We start from the raw sequence: 18537 nt of genomic DNA, 5'->3' as shown, positions 1-18537 counted from the left end.
GTAGCAGGAGATAGCACTAGTCTAATATACTATAGCCTGTGATTAATTCTCATCTTGCGTTGAAAGGATATATGTCTTTTTCCGAAGCTTATTTGAGTTCAAGGTGCGCTATCCTATATCTGCCAACCCAATGTCCTTTCTGACTTTCTGGGCAAGAATTGAATAGTCCGGTTGATACTGCCATCGTCTACTTCAACTCGATATGCCTCGTTCACATTCTCGACGCAGTTAGAAGGCCTCGATGCTTCCAGGAGCTTCATGCCGTCCCTTAATCCAGCAGCCTCCGCGTTGGAGCCAGGAACAACACCTGTGATGACCCGCGTGCTCCGACTGCATTTATCGAAACCAAACTCAAGAATTGGGATCTCAACAGGGATGAAGCATGTCGCTGATTCATGGAAAGAGAGCCCGGTAAAGTCCATGCGTTGCTTACCATTGAGCATATTCCAGAAGTAATTCTCTAAAGAGAAGCTGGGGGGATCCAATTTGTTGCGGATTTGGTTGAGCCAGTCACTAGCCCGTACAATTTCGCCGGCTCTCCAACGGCGGGAGAGGTCCAAAACGATCTGATCCAGGCCTCCGTTGCACGATAAGTCCCATTGGCTATCTTGCTTTCGCAAACAGCAGTCAATGAAGAGTAGATAAATGCAACCTCTCTTATACGGGATCCATTCAGCATACCAATCAGAAAACATCTCTTGACCTGCTTCGCGAATATCCATGCAAATTCGCGGAGAAGAGAAGTATCCCTGCAGATGACGATTAATGCTCTCAATCAGGAAGACTTTGCCTCTGAATCCAAAACGGTATGGTAGGTAGGCTGAGTAAAGCTCTGCGATTCCTGGACCAATATTAGCTTGATATAGATACACAGCAAGCTTAAGAAACACTACCTTCTCTGAACCAGTCATTATCATAACCATCCTCTTCATGGCTTAGGTCAGAAAAACTGTGTACCATTTCATGTGTAAATAGCAGCAAAAGCGAGTCGTCAGACTCGTCGGCTACCTGCTCATCGTACTCTAGCACGTAGCTTCCTATGAACCCAGAGCCTCCAAATCCGACTTTCGTCTTTCGGATAAAAACACGATAGGACTCCCCTGAAACGCCGAAGTGCTCTGCCATCTTTGGGTAAAGACTTGTATTGTAGGCCTTGAGCCGGTCAAGATTGGGAAGTAGGCTGCCGAACCAGTAACAAGCAGCGAGAATGTCACTTTTTTGGGCGACTGAGTCTGGATAGGAGCAAACAGGGCCTGTCATATAGACGGTTCTCCACACCGTATCAGCACGACCAACCACGACGACAGGGTCAGGGCCTTCTCCGAGGCTCCAGATACATCTTGTTGACTGTGGTGCCTCCTCTGGCAAGATCCATTCGACCGTGTTTTTATGAACACGGTCAGATATGAGAAGGGGGAGAAACCAGCGGCCAACGCCTTGCAGGCCACCTTGATCCCTGCGAAGGTCCACACGGGCCCCCAGCGGAGTCTTCTCTGAGACTTTGCGGGGAAAGGCATCAAATCTCAGAGAGACATGACCCTTGACTTGTCGAGTAGGGCACCATTGCTGCTGCGTGTTACGGTCCAGACTTGGAATGTCGCGGAAGACGAGCGGCAGTGGTCCGTTATCATCTGAAGCATGGATGTCGCTCTCGCAGTACGGATGCCCAGGGACGTTGTCCATGAAGGTGTCAAACAAAAACATAGGCTGGCCATTTCTAATAGAGGGGTTCTCTATCTTGAGAAGTACAGAGAGTGCGCTGACGCCGTCTTTGTCAAAATGGGGAGCCAGGCAAAGATAGATTGAGGGATCTTCAGAGTTTGCCATCTTGTGAGGATGTGAGAATGAACATAGATACGAGGTAATGGGGTTGGGTAGCTCGCTATTTATAATTCAAAACAAAAGCTGCATGTTGATGGGCATAGGCCCCAGCAGCTGCAAAAGTCGGTTGATAACATTTGGGCCTAGTTATTACTGAAGTCAGTTATGGCTCCGTGGATTCGTCACGACACTAGTAGACTATACCCAAAGAAGTGCGCGAGAACGAGCAAGCAGACTAAGAAACCCCACATCGCTCAAATTTGCACTAATCAAAAGCACGTAGGCCACGTCTCCGTTATTTCTACGGATATGTCTAACGCTGTTACTTGACTTTCCTCTTCTCAATTACCATCGCGGCAAATCCCCAGCCGAGCGTAAAATTGTTTTGTGATCAGTGCCATGTACCGCCCAGCTCCCCCTCGACCCAAGAAAACTAGAATATGCCGTTCACGCGATGGCTGCTATACTTGTCGCCGTAAACACCGCAAGGTACGTAATCCCGCACTTTCGCTCTCGTCTAATGCACTCGTACATGAGCGTCGTGGAGTTGAACTGATGGATCTTTCTCGGTCGTAGTGCGATCTAACCAAGCCGTCGTGCTCCAACTGCACACGCAATGGCTTGGATTGTGAGGGCTATGACTTGCGGCTCACATGGCTGCCAGCCTCACTCGGCACTGGGCATAATCCACAACGGCCAAAACGCAAGACTTCGACGGAGAAAGTTATATCACCTCCCTCTATATCCCCCAATACCGCCACTTCCGTTTCTTACCTTGACGAGCCGGATCGTTGGCTGGATGCTACAATTGATGATGCCACGACTGTGGATGATACTCAATTACAGCAACTTCTCACGCACGCTGTTAATAATCCACAGTTTTCGAGAGGGTTCTTAATACTTGACCACGAAGCATATCTACTAAGCCATTTCAATCGGTGTGTGCATGGACAGTTGATGCACCTCATGGGTGACTGGCTGACTGAACTGTTGTACCACCCTTATCTCCAACCTGCATTGATCGCCATCTCAGCTTCCAATCTATTCCAAGAGTATATCTTTCGCCGAGATCCTACTTTAGCCTCGTGCAACATCAAGGGGAGGAAAATCGATGCGTTGACACAGTCATGCTATCGTCTCGCCATCAATTACTACAACCATGCCATCAGAACCATTAGCGACACAACCTCCAACGGCAACAAATCCCCGCAGCTGAACCTTGCATCAACTCTTTTACTAGTTCTTTTCGAATCGCAATCTGGCAGTATCCACGGGAGCTTCGTCCATATGGATGGTGCCGATGCCATAGTTATATCTTCTCTGAAACAACTCGGCCAAACGACAACGGGGCGTCCTCTTCTTAAGAGCTGGGCCGACATGCGGGCACGCAAAAACAGACAGAAACTTGCATTTAGACCATTAGAGGTCGAATTCAGTAGAGCTTCCGATCCTCGACACAGAGTCTTGATGTCTCATGCTCTGCAATTTTCCTCGTTCATCGCACCTGCCCTTACAAATGCCATTTCGATGAGGGATCGACTTGTCTTGCAAGCGTGCGCGGCTTGTGAAGGTATAGATGAGAGTCTTGTACTAAGCCATTTCCGACAATGGTACTCGCATGCCTTTGACTTCAAATACTCAGAGGAGCTCTCTTCTGAGGCTGGATGTGCTGTCACCATGAAGGAGTTGATGAGCGGCCTTGATGCCACTAAACAGGCACTGCAGGAATGGCATAGCAGCCTTGACGAATCACGGCTCCCTGTTTCCCAGGCATCTCTACCTCCCGCACTTGATCAGAGCTTCGAGGACCGGCTGGTCTTGGTCGAAGATATCATACCACTACAGTTTCAGACTCCCGAAGCCGCGTTCGATTATTTGCGTTATGCTGTTAGCTTGGTCATTACATCGCCGCAAGTCCTGGGTATGTATGTTCTCGCAACGCGGCCAAGAGCGCCCAAAACACAGGTTCCCGCCGTTATTGCTCACCTGCTTTCGGTCATCGAAGGTCTTAACTCAGCGGAGCTTATCCGTTACGACGTGTATGATAGTGGGCCTCTCTGGGTCCTGGTCACTTTGGCGCTGTGCGTGCCAGAGTCTCACATTGTGTCGTGGATACTTGAGACTATCCTGCCAAGATATGAGAAGTACGCGCACCGTGGCTCGTTGCTCATAACTTTCATAAATGTGAAAGATATGCTGTTGTGCATACAGTCGCAATTGAAAAAGGGCATATTACCACTACTATGCTCCTCAAGTTCTGTAATTACAGAAGACCTTATTTCCAGCCCAATAGCACGATTTGGGCAGAAGTTTGCTATTGTAGGCCGGAACACCTTGGGGTCTTTTAGCCGCATGGTTGTGTCAGCTTGATGTTAGACTCAACTCAGAATTAGAGCAATATTGCAGCTAATATAATCTAGGATTCAAAAGCCAGACACTTTCAGACTTATATGTGTAAGGAGTTATACCTACTGCATCTCGGCGTTCGTGACTTCCTCTATGAGAAAGCTTAGTATTAAGGCCAGCCGCCTTGAAATATCCCAATGTCCATATCTTCGCAGAATATCCGTGACGTTATAGAGTGTATTAGGGCCCATTCTTTCCATTATATCAATGGATGATGACTCGCTTCGCTTCAATTCTGTAATCTCGACGTTTCTCTGAATTGCCAACCCTCCGAACTTGATGTAACAATAGACGACAACGCCAGCATAGAAGAGGGACAGAGGCACATGGATAGCTGACTCATCGGCGATAGCCTGCATGCTATGTATTTTTATGATGAGTGCGGCGTGCACAGCGCAGCGGAATCCATCGTTGCTTCGGACCCAGCGACTAACCTCATCCTCTTCCAACGCGGTGGGCGGCGTCTCGTCCCGACCTATGATCCGTTCAAGGAAGTCAAAATCTACGTAGAGCGCCATGAACGCTTGATGCCACAGTCCCATCAAGCTAAACGGATCGTGGTTTATGTCAACGACGCTCCCGACGATTTCCTCGTGCCACAATGTGAGGCGTTGTCGAATAGTGGTTCCGTGATCCTCGAGTAAACCACGGCATCGTGCCTCTGAAATATGAGCATAATATCCAGCGAGCTGTGCGTATGCATAAAAAGGGCTTTTGCACACAGCCTGGCGCGGGGAAAACACCGGAACAAGATTCTCGCCATGACATGCCGTCTGAGTCATGGACATAACGGCAGCATGCCATTTCGAGGCCGTTGGGGCTGAGAATAATTCGGCAGAACAGCATGTGGGTAGCCTATTGTGGTCATGCCCCAGAAGGCCTTCGTGGTGGAAAATCTTGGTGAACTCTGAATCGTGTATCTGTAAAGCTAAGATAAGTCGCAACGTTTCCTCTCGCTGGGCCCAACGCCTCCAACTCCCCTCAATATCAGTCACGTCAATGGTGTCAGTAGATTCGAGCGCCTCTCGCACTCTGAAAAGCCCAGCTTGCCTTGTCCAAGCGATGATTGTACCATGGAATGATTCCGTCAAAAGCAGGTCGTTAGGTTGACCGGAAAGAATTCCGTAGGTCTGCCCTATTGTTGCAGCCTGGGCAACCGCCAACGCCTCGCATCCGCCTTTGTGGATATAACGTTCCCACTGGCCAGATCAGAAAGGCTCATTGAACGATATATACAGGTTTGGATAATACGTACTGATGCCAAGATAGCCTTATTCAGCTTGGTGAAAATCGCTTTCGCACACCGTGCGGCTCCGTCTGATCCCACAAAAAGAGCTCCTATCGAGCAAATGGACAGGAGGACGAGTGCCCTTTCTGATGTCGGTCGGAATGACGCGGAGTGGATGATGGGAAATAGTGGTTGGAACTTGGAGAAGTAAAGCTTAACGCATAGATTCTAGGACAACAAAAACGATTAGCTTAGAATAGCCAAAGATGTTGTGAGCTGGCTGCGGAGTCATACGAGAAATTCGGTAGAAGGAAGAGCTATATCCTGCGGACTCGGCGCGAGCCGAGTCGATAAGGCAATACGGTACTCTCCATCCACTTCCTCTTGATTCATAAAAGAAACCGAGGGTTGTGGTATGCCTGGCTCAGGTACCGGCCGAGTGTACCATCGGCTGTGGATAGCCTTGCGGACTTCCATCTGCCTTTTGATAGCGCCTGAAGTCGCTGTGAGAGCATCCCCAGTAGCATTTTCTGTTGCTGAAAGAGATACACTGAAGAACTGCTCATTACTAAGGCCAGGGAGATGGTTAGCCTCCATAATCGCCGACTCCATGGCTTGCAGATCGAATTGATCATCAAACCAGAGATAATCGGTGCCGCTAGATCCATGCAGCTGTGTACATGGAGAGCCAGGAAGATCTGTCAATGAGATATCCAGGCAATTATCATAGGATTCTGCCGAGAATGCGGCACTATCCTGTGCTAGAGGCTCCGTGTCACTAATCAGTGATCCAGAAGTGCTGGGAGAGCATTCAGAGCGTCTCAGATTAATAGATTCAGACTCTTCAATATTCCGCGATTCTACATCGGCATAGTCGGTATTCATTGCATGTCGTTGGCCGACTGGAGGAGAGTAGAAGTTAGTATATGCAGATGCCTTCGAACCCCAGAGATGTGGACAGTCCTGGTTTTGTGAGGGTCATCTGGGCTAGGCTTACCTGCATTTTGTTTTCCACCTACGTGCATACCACGTCTAACGCATGAGTTTGTTCGCTCATGCCGCATGAGTGAGTCTCTGGAAGATTAAATAGTAAGTAGTCAAGCTTGAGGATGAGAGGATGCGCCGAAGCGGTGGACAGTATACCTTCGGCTGTAAGCCTTGGGGCAATGAGTGCATACGAAAGGCTTTTGCTTTGTGTGTGATTGAGTATGTCTTACGAGATGCTCTTTCTTTTTAAACGCTTGACGGCATTGCGAGCAATGCCATATGCGCGCTTTGTCGCGTGCTGGTGGTCTCGGCTGGGTAGTAGAGGTCAGCGCCTGCGCACAGGGACTCCCATTGGACGCAATATCCATCATCGCAGGAACACTCCGACTGTATCACAGGTGAGCGTCTTGATGAAGGTAGACCCAGGTGATTTGCCGAAACTGGGAGGGATCTCAAGCGTGAGGGGAGAACCACGTGACGTAGCTTGTACCGCGCGCTACAGGCATAGGTAGGTCCTCAGGGCTCACTGCTTTCCGCATCGACGAATCAGGGGTCATAGCGCGTATTCGTTCCTGCCCCGGACTATTCGTGGCATGGTCTTAATCTACCCGGGACATCTGGCCTTTACTTAGATCCGAAGAAACCCAAGCCATTAGGATTGAAGGTAGGGAGTAGACACATGTAAGAGTCTATAGAAATAAGTATAAAGGTTTTCAAACTACAGAAATATTTATCTTAAAATATTTTATAAATAATTTTAATTTTAATTTTAAATAAGTTCTATTAATTTATATAACTTTTTAAATATTTTAGAGTTATTTTATATTATTCTGTATTAGTTTTTAAATTTTTTTAATTCTTTAGTTGAGATAAATACATTCCTTTAGCACCAGCCTCTCTTATCAGTCTGTCGGCAAAGCCGAAAGCAAAGGGCGAGGCATTCCGGATTCGCCATTGACCCTCGGCCTTCTGAAACGCTTTCCCCGCGGGCGGCTGGTTTTGCCGAAGAGGCAGTCCTGCCGTCTCGCTCCATACCCCGCAAAGGGGCTTTGCTAATGGCAGATCTTCAGTAGTACTATGACAATCCCCGCAATGGAAAGACAGAAGTCTAGGAAATCCACGTCGGCGACGCGGGGGCCATGAAAAATCCGGGGCAGCATCCCCGCAGCTAACGGAATGGCTAGGCGTGGAACAACAGGAGAATGGGGCTTCGCAGCCCTTGAGTTGATAATTCGAGAGTGATTCAAGGAAACTCAATTAAATGAAATTGCTTTTACATAAAGCCTTGTGGGTACCGCGCCTCTCAGTACCATTTCCCTGAATTGCAGACCCCTTGCTGTTGCACGGATACCGGTATTAGAATCGAACCCATTGTCTTGTATAATACAGCCTGGCACCCGCAGTACATCATGGCATCATCTTCACATTTTGATATTTCGCATGTCTCCAAACTTCTCATCCTCTTTTCACTTGCTGCTGGCGGACTGATACTCTATATGGTTGTCAAGTATGCCCTGCAGAGCCAACGCCCAAGCAAGTTCCCTCCTGGGCCACGAGCTCTTCCCATCATAGGAAACCTGCATCTCCTCTCCCGAACCAAGGCCTTTATCCAGTATTGATGCCCTTTTTATCGAACCATAAAATGAAGCCTAAGAACTAACTTATGTCCACTAGGTTTAGTGAATGGGGACGTACATACGGTACCATTATTGGTCTCAAGCTAGGTCCCCAAAATGTAGTCATCTTAAACGATCACAAACATGTGCAAGAGTAAGATATGGCGGGGCTGGTGAAGACGCAAAGAGAGCTGACTATATTCTTGTTAGACTTTTTGACAAAAGGGGCTCGATTTATTCTGATCGTCCGCCAAGTCACATCGCCAATGACATTATGTTTACGAACGACACGCACATCTTGTTTGTACCTTATGGAGACAGCTGGAGAAAATTGAGGAAAACACTTCAGGGACTCCTAAACATCAAAGCTGTCGATCGCTTACTTCCCATTCAGAACGCCGAGGCCACACAGATGATGCATCAGCTTCTTCAATCCCCAGATGACTGGTATGATCATGTCCGGAGATACTCAACATCCGTAATTCTCGCATCTGTATATGGCCTTAGAGGTCCAACCTTTGAACATCCCCGCGTCAAGTCGCTCTACCATGTCCAAGACCAACTTACCCAGATAGCTGAACTTGGTGCTACACCACCAATTGATGTATTTCCAATACTCCAGTACTTGCCCGACTTCTTGTCACCTTGGCGAATATGGGCTCGAAACATTAGAAAAGAGCATCGGGCGCTCTATTTCAAACTGCTAAGCGAGACGCAAGAGTTAGTTGCCAAAAATAAGGCACCAGAAGATTCATTCATGGTGCGACTGTTGAAAGAACAAGATATGAGCGGCCTTGACGACGAACATCTGGCATATATTGGAGGAAGCCTCGTAAGTGATTATCTTCTTCTTACAAAGCCACATATCAAAGGGCTTGTTGGCTAACGTGGTGCAATGATGGCAGATGGAAGCTGGCTCAGACACGACAGCGTCCACACTGCTCTCTTTCATTCTTGCCATGGCGCTTTTCCCTGAGTCTCTTACGAAATGTCAAGCAGAGGTGGACTCTATCTGTGGGGCTGGGAGATTACCAACTTTCGACGACTTCGAGTCACTCACATACCTGAAAGCTGCAATGACAGAGGTAAGGACTCAATCTATGTTAATCTCCTCACATTGTATGCCAACCTAACCCGGCGAGCAGACTCTCCGCTGGAGACCCGTGGCCGCTGGAGGGATCCCGCATGCACTGACCCAAGATGACTACTACGAGGGCTATTACCTACCAAAAGGGACCATTCTATTCGCGAATGCTTGGGCGATACACCGCTCGTCTGACTACGATGCTCCGGACCAGTTCTATCCTGACCGGTTCTTACAAAATAAGTTCGGGACTGCCCATGATTCTATTCATTCTGACAACAAGAGACGGCCAATTTACGGATTTGGTGCTGGGCGACGGGTATGCCCTGGTCAGAGGCTAGCAGAAAATTCATTGGTACCCATCAGCTCCAAAACGAATTAAAGAGACACTCAAAGAAGCTAATGGAATGAATAGCTCCTGAACATGGCAAAACTGGTTTGGGCGTTCGATATCAAGCCTGCTGCAGATAAGATTGACAGCTCGATAGAGACAGGGTATACTGGAGGTTTCCTTATTACACCAAAGAAATTCCCTTTATGTCTTACGCTGCGGTCAGCAGACAGAGAAAGAGTAATCAAAAGAGACTTCTTAAAGTGTTTAGAACTACTTAAGAAGTTTAAAGAGTAAATTTATATATATAGTTAAATATAAAATATTTTTAAAATAAATCCTTCTTTTTTTATATTTATATTAAAATACTAAATATAACGTAGTTAATAAGTAAGTGCTATAAATAAGTAAGCACTATACTTTTCTTAGCCTTTTTAACCTATAGCTTAAAAGCTTAAGTTATAGTTTAAAAAGGCTTACTTTTACTTATTAAATTCCTCTTTAAATAACTTAAAAGTTACCTAATAAATCTTTATATTATAACTGCCTTTACTATATATACTATAATACTAACTGCCTAATTACTTTAACTTTCTTTAATTATTACTTTTTAATAATTTAGCTACTATTTATATATTAATATTTATTTAATTAATTACTTATAATACTTTTTATATAATTATAATCTCTCTTTTTTATAATTTAATCCTTTTTACTTTATAGTACTAATTTAATATTTTATTTATATCTTAAAGATTATAAAGTTTAGCCCTTAATAAGATAATTTTATATATAATTGCCTTTATTGCCTTAATAGTTAACTTTAAAGCTTTAATAATAGACTTTAGAGAGCTACTATAATACCTTTTAATTTACCTTTTAAAGTATTTAAATTAAAATTAGGCCTTTATTACTATCTTTAAGGTCTTTAAAGCCTATAGTATTAATAGTTAAGTGGCCTTTTTAAGAGGTATTAGGGTTTATAACTATATATTAAGCTTTAAGATTACAGTTTTTAGGTTAAAAAAAGTAAGCCTAGTTTCTTTAAAATCCTCTTAAATATTACTTTCTATAAAGGTAGCTTTAAATATAGTATAAAAGGTAAAAAAGAACTTAATTTTAGAAATATAAGTTATAAAGTATTTAATTAAATACTTTATTTTTTAACTATAAGCCTTTTTTAATAGTCTAAAGTACTTAATATTAAAAGGCTAAAGTAGATAAGATATATAAGTTAGTATATAAAATATAATAATTTTATTCTCTTTATAATATCTCTTAAAATTAGTTAAGTAATAGCTTTTATAATTATTAAGGATTAAAAGATAATAAAAACTAATTAATTAGTTAATTATAAATTAATTAAAATACTTTAGCTACTTAAGATTTAGCTTATTATTTATTTACCTATTTTAGCTTATTATAATAACTTAATTTAATAAAAGGTTATATTTTTAGTATTAATTAATAAGGTAATATTAGCCTATATTAATAATAAATAGTATAATTACTTAACTTTCTATATTAATTATCTAGATTATAGTAATCTATTTCTAGTTTTTAAGCTATATTAATTTTAGCCTTTTTTATATTTTTAAACCTATAATAGCCATTCTAGCCATAATAAGGCCTATTATAAAGCCTATCTTATTAAAGTTCTAGATATTATTTAAATAGATACTATATTTTATAATTATATTTTATATAAGCCTAAACTAGCTATAAATAATAGTTAGATTTTTATATTTAGCTTTTTAATAGTTATATCTCTAAAATAAATATATCTTTAGCTTTAGTTATTACTTTATAAAGTTATAAGCCTAATACTTACTAATAGGTAATATATTATAGTTAGTTAATAGAGAATTAACTATTTCTTCTATAAAATATAATTATAAGGGAAATCCTTATAAATTTAAATTAAAAATAAATTAGACTATTATTTATTCCTTTAAATTAAATAGTTTTTATAAATTTAAAATAGAATTATATTATAATTAAATACTATTTTAGCAGTAATACAGTTGCCTTTTATTAATCTTATAGTTCTTTATAGTATATTAGATATTAAGTTTAGGATTATTTTAAAGGGCCTAAAGTATAAGAGAAGTTTTAGCTTTATTTAAAGGTTATAGCATTTTTAGTTATTAAGAATTATCTAATTAAATAAAAAGTTAGATATAGGAGGGAAAAGTGCGGCACTTGCTTATCTGCAGCGCTTGCTTATTAACTATATTATATTATTTAAGTAAATATTTAATTAATAAAAATCTTTTAATATTTATTTATTTTATATTTAAGATATAACTTAAGCTGTATTTGTAACTTGTATTACAGTATTTGTCTAATACTTCTTACTTAGCAAAGCTTGTAAGGAAGCCAGGTTGCTCGAAGTCCATCTCCTGTACCAGCTGCACATCTCCAACAAGAACGTTAAACCTACGGCCTACTTCCAAGTAAAGATTCTGCGATCGTTCAGCAAGCTCCCTAGATCCGCCACAGCGAACGATTTCTCGGGTATGCCACGTTGCCTGCATAGGGGCATTGCTGAGGGTGATGCCACCTGCGACAGCAATCTGGGTCTCAACAAGGCTCAGGATACGGTCTTCGCTGAACCACCAGGCATATCCCCACTCAGCGAGAAGAAGGTCTAGTTTCTCTCAGTAAATACTCCAGAGCTTTATCACGTCGGGAAAGGATCTTACGAGCATCTGTATGGTTCTTCTTCAAAATTTCGTTATTGGATCGAGCCGCATCTGGTGACCAGAGGGTTGCAAAGTGGTCCGCTGCCCGCTTCTTTCGGCGCTCGAGTGCTTCTGCGTCACCCTGTTCTTCGGTTCTATAAGACTCTTTAAGCAGGGTGACCCTAACACAAAGTAGAGATTTGCTCTCACCTTGGTCCAAACATATCCACAACACCTGGCTTAAATGCCCCAAACAGGGGAATAAGCGATCCCAATGACCTCGGATTTCCAATCATAAGGGTAAGCTTGAGTATGACCTCCTTTATGCGTCTCTGCACGATCAATTCCTTTTCTACAGGCAGATCCTTCGTGGCAATGCGGTACAGATCTGCCTGGCGTGCACCGGCATTTGCTCCGGCCAGTGCTGCGGCCTAGGGGACTAATCAGCGACTCGTTATCATACTGAGACCTTTGGTAGAACTTACTGCAGCAAGGTACCATGTTTGATCAGTTATGTCAAGGTCAGATTCTGCCTGACGGTATTTGTCCAAGAAATCCAGTGATGCTGCCATCTCTCTATTGCTTTGGTCTCTTTGTCTGTTGGTGAGTCTAGTACGAGATTGAAAGCTTTCTAACAAACTGCAGCACTTCTTGCATCCTTATATACAAAAAACGTGGATATCTCCACTGGCTTGAGGGGGAAGAGAGCTTAGGGACCGAACTTTTTAGACGGCATCAGAGCTGTATGCAAAGGCCGAGCCGTTCTGTTACTAGGGTTCCATTGTTCCCTCCCTTCGGGCAGCGGATAATTGAGAATACACAAAAGGATCGCTAGCAATCTAGGATTATCCACTTTCGAGGCCGAAATAGCACGAGTCGCGAAGCCGAGCCGGTAGCCAGAGACACTAGAGGCTTTGCCTGGTATGCGTCTTGAACAATTCATCACGGAACGGCAACTGAGCAGCACCCGCAAAGCCGCGGAAGACGCGGTTCCTCAGTTTTCCAGTGCTATAGTGGGCTTCTGATAGGTTGAAGACGCTCTAGGCACTCGGGGTCCACGCCGGTGTCTGAGCTTGGGTTCTGTCCTCGGCTTCGCGCTTCGGCATATCCGACAGTCTAAGTCAGACGTCCTCGTCAGTCCGGACAACTATACAATAAAACTAGGCACAATTCAAGACTCTCCTTGGTTAAAAAAAACGCAAATCAATTCTGTACTCTATTGTGTCTTCGCTGTCTTATCATCACGTCAGCTATGCCATCATCCAAGCTTGCGCCTGTAAGGCGTATTGTCATCGGCCACGACAACAACGCGCACTCGACCATCAAGTATGATAGCCAGCTTATGTCAGAGCATCTGACCATGGGCGTCGAGGTCAAAACTCTTTGGATAACCGACACATTTCCAGCCAACACAAATATTGTGGGAGACCCAACGGAATCGCACTCTGGCTTTATGGCTCCAGGTTCTCTCATCAGAGTCGTGGACTTTCCCCCGCAATCGCAAGGTGCAACACATCGAACAGTGTCCTTGGACTATATTATTCTGGTCAAAGGTAGCCTTGTGCATTGGACGGACGATGGCAGTACTACCACGGTCAATGAAGGAGATGTTCTGGTTCAACAGGGAACAATGCACCGTTGGGATAACAACACGGATGAGTGGGCTCGGATCGTGTGTATTATTCTTCCAGCAACTGAGCCAGTGATTAATGGCCAAAAGCTGGGGGATGACTCTCACTCAATTGGGCTTTCGTGATCATACTTTACCTAGAAATACGTGGATTTAGACAAGTCTTGGTTACCCAGTTGCAATGTCAAGATTAATTAGATCAATATGTTAGTGCTCATCATTTCGCTGCCACAGCTGCACAACAGATCTGAGATCCTTCAATTCTATCCAAATATTGACTCTATCCCCCGATACCATTTTCGAATGCTTTCATTAACAATGCGCCAGGACTGGTTCTCTTCTTAATTCCGTGAACCTTGCCCATAACAAAGTTGTGTCTCCTGCTCGACGAATTTTCATCAATACCCGGCCTCCTTTATGAAATAGATAGTAATTTACGTTTTTGAGTGAACTGAAATAAAAGAGCGGCATACTGGTGTAATAGAGAGCTGTCTTGTGAGTAATGACTATCTCTTAGTTTTCTTCGCTTTCCTCATCATTAAATCTATATTCAAAACCCCAGAGTAGCATACTTCTTATTGTCTTATGCAGTGATATCGGTAATAGGTCATTCGATTGATATGAAGGTTGAGTTAGCCAATGCCTAGATTGTAACAAGGGGGATGTTAAGGTAGCTAGCTGTAGAACCACCAATGTGGACATGGTGTGTGCCAACATTCTCCATGCTTTCGTTGCCACGAAGATTAGGGAATTCAGCCAGTGTCATGCTATGGCCAGAGATCTTCAGCATAAGCCCCTCGCCCCCTTCAAAGGCCATTCCAGTCTGCCAAAGCCCAATATCCAACCTGACGATAGTACCTGGTTTGACTTTGTGCTGCTCAGTGTAGTCATGCTCAGGAAAATTGAGAATAGATGTTTCAGAGTCGAGTGCCCTGTGGCTGGCTCTGAGGTACCCACTGGGTCCCAGGTAGACAAGAGAGTTGATCCTCTCAACATCGTTATCTTCAATCCCCGAGTCCTTTAACGGGATATTGATATTTTGAAGGACTTTTCCATTCCGATCAATCTTCCGTAGTTGAACGCAGACATCAAAGTCATCATGTTCTAGACACGACATGTACAAGGTTGCTTGCGCATTTCCGACAAGATAAACTGCATCTCTAAAAGTGTACTCAAACCTCAGTTCCTCAGGGTCGCTGTCCATTTGCATGAACGGAACATCGGACTTGTAAGAAACTTGTGACTCTGCCGATGGGGGGACATTCAAAAGCACTTCGTTCGGGCACAGGTATAGTTGCTCATACTTTGTGGCCGGGATTGGCCAAGCTGGAAAGACATGGTTGATGATTGGCTCCTTCAACGCGAAGTCAGTCAAGATAATTGAGAGTAGAAACAATTAGTAAAAGATGCATTACCTTGTTGTAGCGTAAGATAGAGACACGAACTCTTGGAGTCAGTTCCCAGCTGTTATCCTTGCCTTTAGTGTAGCGATCCAGGAACTGCTGGAGTTCTTCATTCGTCTCTTGTTGGTAAAGATCATGCCACTCTTGAGTAGCATGCACTCGGAGCCTAGTGGAAAGGTTTAGTAAGAATAATCTGGACCGTTGTCTGTAAGAACAATCCTACCATTTGTGCTTTGTTGGCGCCTCAGTGTAGCCTCTGAATGACCCAAAGGTGTGTAATCCGGTCGAGTAACTAGCAACTGCGTATATTGGCACATTAATGTTGCTGACATTGGCTCTTTTGTCTGCCCAGTAGTCATTCAGTAACGAATGCTTTTCAATCATTGACACAAGGTTCTCCTGTTTGCCTCTCCCTAGATACCGCTCTATTAGCAAAGCTGAAAGCCTGAGGCGATGGGGACAACAAACCAAAGTTTTGCTGAGCTAGGAATCGAAGAAACGCTTTGCATGGTACACCACCGCGGCAGATAATTTCTCTATAAATATCGCTGGCCCCCTCGAACGGCGCGATGCACTTCAGATGGGGGGGTCTCTCAGCAGCAATAAACCACTGAGAGATGCCCAGCCACGAATTGCCGACGAATGCGACAGCTTCGTTACACCATGGAAGCCGCGCAAGTTCCTCAACAACATCGTATCCATCCTTTCCCTCGGCTCTCCCCCACCAGCTAATTGGAATCAATACAAAAGGTGATAAAGAATTGGTGTATGTGCTTCTTACAAGAGGTCGCCTTCGGAGTCCCAAGAACCCCTAATGTCCACATTGACGACTGCGTAGCCACGAGCAGTCCATTCGGCAGGATCTGGGGCCTCGAACTTTTCATAGCCGGAGAGACGGCTTTTAGGCACGCCTACTCTTCCTGGCACCAAATCAAGGCAGAAAAAGCCTGTAATTAGGTTAGCCGCATGATTACCGATGGTGATTACTAGCGTCAAAATTCCCATTACCTCTTCCGGTCTTTCCGTAGGGACTCCAGGCCACAAGAGCAGGTACTTTCTCAGCGTCATTGGCGGGACGGAAAATATCCGCCCTGATATGCACGCCATCTCTTAGAGTAAATTGAACATCTTTCTCAAATACTGTATCAGTTTGAAAGGGGGCTGATTCTTGGCTCTTTCTGTGTCCCTTTTTAAGCACAGTAACGCTGTGATGGGCATTGTCGTACTTGTCATCTTGCTCGGGGGGCGGAAGAGGCGACTGTAGTACAGCCACAGATCCGACCTTGAGCGGCATTGCGCTTGGAACCTTGGATTATCAAAAAAGAGAGGTAAAATTGCTGGAAACTATGGCGAGTAGTGATTCCTAATCCTTTCGGGGGGGTATTAGATAGGGCTTCGGGCAAGGTATAGATGAGCATTTCTTGGCCTATTAACTTATGGGTGATCCTGGCTAATAACTTGGTGATCCTCTTGTGAACATTGGCTAGTTCACTTCCTCGGCGTTAAGTTCGCTTCCGCTCCGTTTTGCGGGGAAAATAAACTTCGAGGCGGAGATTCTTGGTAATTCGGAGGCGACCCTCAAAGGCCGACTCTCGGGCTTTGCATTCGGCTTTTCCGGACCAATTAGGCTAAAGACTTCCATTCCCCACAGTGCTTTCTATCTGAGTGGTCAGAAGACAGGCGAAGAATGTGGATGAAGCACACCCATTCACCCACTACTGCTTACAGTACTATAAGTTAGCACTTTGTACTCACGACTACCCTAGAATACACCATAGAATCGTGGATCCAACAACAATACAGAGCAAATATATCACATCACCCCAACACTGCATTGAAATATTCATACATGGTCAACATTATCACAAATATCTACATTTTCTGATACTGATTCTTTCACCAAGGTCAACAGACAGCCACGACAATCCCTCCCAATGGCTCTCAAATACATCATTAAAAATGCGACCGTGCTCTCCATTGACGAGAGCATAGGAAACGTCGCTGACTGCGACGTTCTGATTGAGCATGGTTTTATCAAAGCCGTGGGCCCAAATTTGGAGCATTCTGATCACATCGTCATCGACGGGACGGATGCTATTGTGTCCCCAGGCTTCATCGACACTCACCGTCACACGTGGCAAACCCAGCTCAGGACTATCTGCACCGACTTTGTCCTCTCTGACTATTTGCTCAACGTGCGACACATCTACGGATCCTGTTACTCAGCCGAGGATGCCTATCTGGGGAACTACTGCGGAGCTCTCGAATCCATCGACAATGGCATCACTTATCTCATTGACCACTCACATATCATGAACAGCCCCGCTCACGCGGATGCAGCTATCAAAGGGCTGCGCGACGCAAAGATCAGAGGAACCTTTTGTTATGGTTTCTACCCAAATCCAGCCTGGGCGGGTTCCAACGTAGATGCTGAAAGGGAAAAGGATGTTGAGTGGCGGTTGAAAGACGCTGCACGGGTTCGTCAAGAGCACTTTCCCGTCAACGGACCCGATGAGCTTCTACGATTCGGAGTCGCGCCGTCTGAGGCAGAGGCAATTCCTTTCCAACAGCTTCTGCACGAGTTCGAGGCGGCAAGATCCATCGGCGCTGCCATAATCACAGCGCACATCGCCCTGGGCAAGTTTGACAGTGGCCACATGACAACTAAGAGGTTTGGGGAGTTGGATCTATTGGGCTCGGACATACTGTGGAGTCACGCCAATTCTCTTACCGACGAGGAGCTGCAGCTTGTCAAGAAGTACGACTTGGGTCTTTCTGCGACTCCAGAGATCGAGATGCAGATGGGCGTTGGCTATCCTATCGCATACAAGGCCAAACAGCGCGGTGTTAGAGTCGGGCTCGGCGTCGATATCACTTCCAACTGTCCCGGTGACATGTTTCAACAGATGCGACTTGTTCTCCAGGCCCAACGATACGAGGAGCAAAAAAAGTCCCCTTTCCCGCTTCCTATGGCACGACCGTGTGCTGAAGTTCTTGAGATGGCGACTATTGGAGGCGCCCGAGCTGTCGGCCTAGAAAAGCTGATTGGAAGCATCACTCCAGGCAAACGGGCGGACCTCATCATGACCAAGTGCGACTCTACTAGGCTTACCCCAGTTCATGACCCTGTGGCTGCCTTGGTTAACTATGCAAATGGTTCCGACATCGATACGGTCATGGTGAATGGAGAAATCCTCAAGTCTGGTGGCAAGTTGGTAAACGTGGAATGGCCAAAGATTCGCGCAGAAATACGCAAATCAGCGGCGAAAATCATGAATATGTCGAAGCTGGCCCCAGAGGAGGAAGTGGAAGAAGCACGTAATGCCATGATGAGGGCAATGCAGTAA

At 44.8% G+C, this 18537-nt stretch overlaps 8 protein-coding genes; 4 read left to right on the top strand and 4 right to left on the bottom strand.

The window, feature by feature from the left end:
* Window positions 1-113: 113 nt before the first annotated feature.
* Window positions 114-1827, bottom strand: FFUJ_11181 (uncharacterized protein; the record flags this gene model as incomplete). XM_023570050.1 has 2 exons in its annotated part: window positions 114-841; window positions 894-1827. 2 exons carry the CDS (start codon window positions 1825-1827, stop codon window positions 114-116), a joined length of 1662 nt encoding a protein of 553 aa, XP_023437175.1.
* A 393-nt stretch (window positions 1828-2220) lies between these two features.
* On the top strand, window positions 2221-4191 carry FFUJ_11180 (uncharacterized protein; the record flags this gene model as incomplete). XM_023570049.1 has 2 exons in its annotated part: window positions 2221-2310; window positions 2398-4191. The coding sequence occupies 2 exons, from the start codon at window positions 2221-2223 to the stop codon at window positions 4189-4191; spliced, it is 1884 nt and encodes a 627-aa protein (XP_023437174.1).
* A 98-nt stretch (window positions 4192-4289) lies between these two features.
* FFUJ_11179 (uncharacterized protein) lies at window positions 4290-6340 on the bottom strand (the record flags this gene model as incomplete). XM_023570048.1 has 3 exons in its annotated part: window positions 4290-5426; window positions 5483-5683; window positions 5750-6340. 3 exons carry the CDS (start codon window positions 6338-6340, stop codon window positions 4290-4292), a joined length of 1929 nt encoding a protein of 642 aa, XP_023437173.1.
* Window positions 6341-7851: 1511 nt separating this feature from the next.
* FFUJ_11178 (related to O-methylsterigmatocystin oxidoreductase) lies at window positions 7852-9770 on the top strand (the record flags this gene model as incomplete). XM_023570047.1 has 6 exons in its annotated part: window positions 7852-8054; window positions 8117-8212; window positions 8269-8890; window positions 8964-9143; window positions 9204-9461; window positions 9558-9770. 6 exons carry the CDS (start codon window positions 7852-7854, stop codon window positions 9768-9770), a joined length of 1572 nt encoding a protein of 523 aa, XP_023437172.1.
* Window positions 9771-11827: 2057 nt separating this feature from the next.
* On the bottom strand, window positions 11828-12729 carry FFUJ_11177 (uncharacterized protein; the record flags this gene model as incomplete). XM_023570046.1 has 4 exons in its annotated part: window positions 11828-12123; window positions 12179-12312; window positions 12368-12588; window positions 12643-12729. 4 exons carry the CDS (start codon window positions 12727-12729, stop codon window positions 11828-11830), a joined length of 738 nt encoding a protein of 245 aa, XP_023437171.1.
* Window positions 12730-13409: 680 nt separating this feature from the next.
* On the top strand, window positions 13410-13913 carry FFUJ_11176 (uncharacterized protein; the record flags this gene model as incomplete). Its single annotated transcript, XM_023570045.1, has 1 exon — window positions 13410-13913. One exon carries the CDS (start codon window positions 13410-13412, stop codon window positions 13911-13913), a length of 504 nt encoding a protein of 167 aa, XP_023437170.1.
* A 517-nt stretch (window positions 13914-14430) lies between these two features.
* Window positions 14431-16484, bottom strand: FFUJ_11175 (related to cocaine esterase; the record flags this gene model as incomplete). XM_023570044.1 has 6 exons in its annotated part: window positions 14431-15141; window positions 15203-15356; window positions 15414-15603; window positions 15659-15918; window positions 15972-16137; window positions 16199-16484. The coding sequence occupies 6 exons, from the start codon at window positions 16482-16484 to the stop codon at window positions 14431-14433; spliced, it is 1767 nt and encodes a 588-aa protein (XP_023437169.1).
* Window positions 16485-17124: 640 nt separating this feature from the next.
* FFUJ_11174 (related to cytosine deaminase and related metal-dependent hydrolases) lies at window positions 17125-18537 on the top strand (the record flags this gene model as incomplete). Its single annotated transcript, XM_023570043.1, has 1 exon — window positions 17125-18537. One exon carries the CDS (start codon window positions 17125-17127, stop codon window positions 18535-18537), a length of 1413 nt encoding a protein of 470 aa, XP_023437168.1.

Source organism: Fusarium fujikuroi, chromosome FFUJ_chr10 (genome assembly GCF_900079805.1).
Source record: "Fusarium fujikuroi IMI 58289 draft genome, chromosome FFUJ_chr10".
Classification (NCBI taxonomy): domain Eukaryota; kingdom Fungi; phylum Ascomycota; class Sordariomycetes; order Hypocreales; family Nectriaceae; genus Fusarium; species Fusarium fujikuroi.
This window is presented reverse-complemented; position numbering and strand designations above follow the sequence as displayed.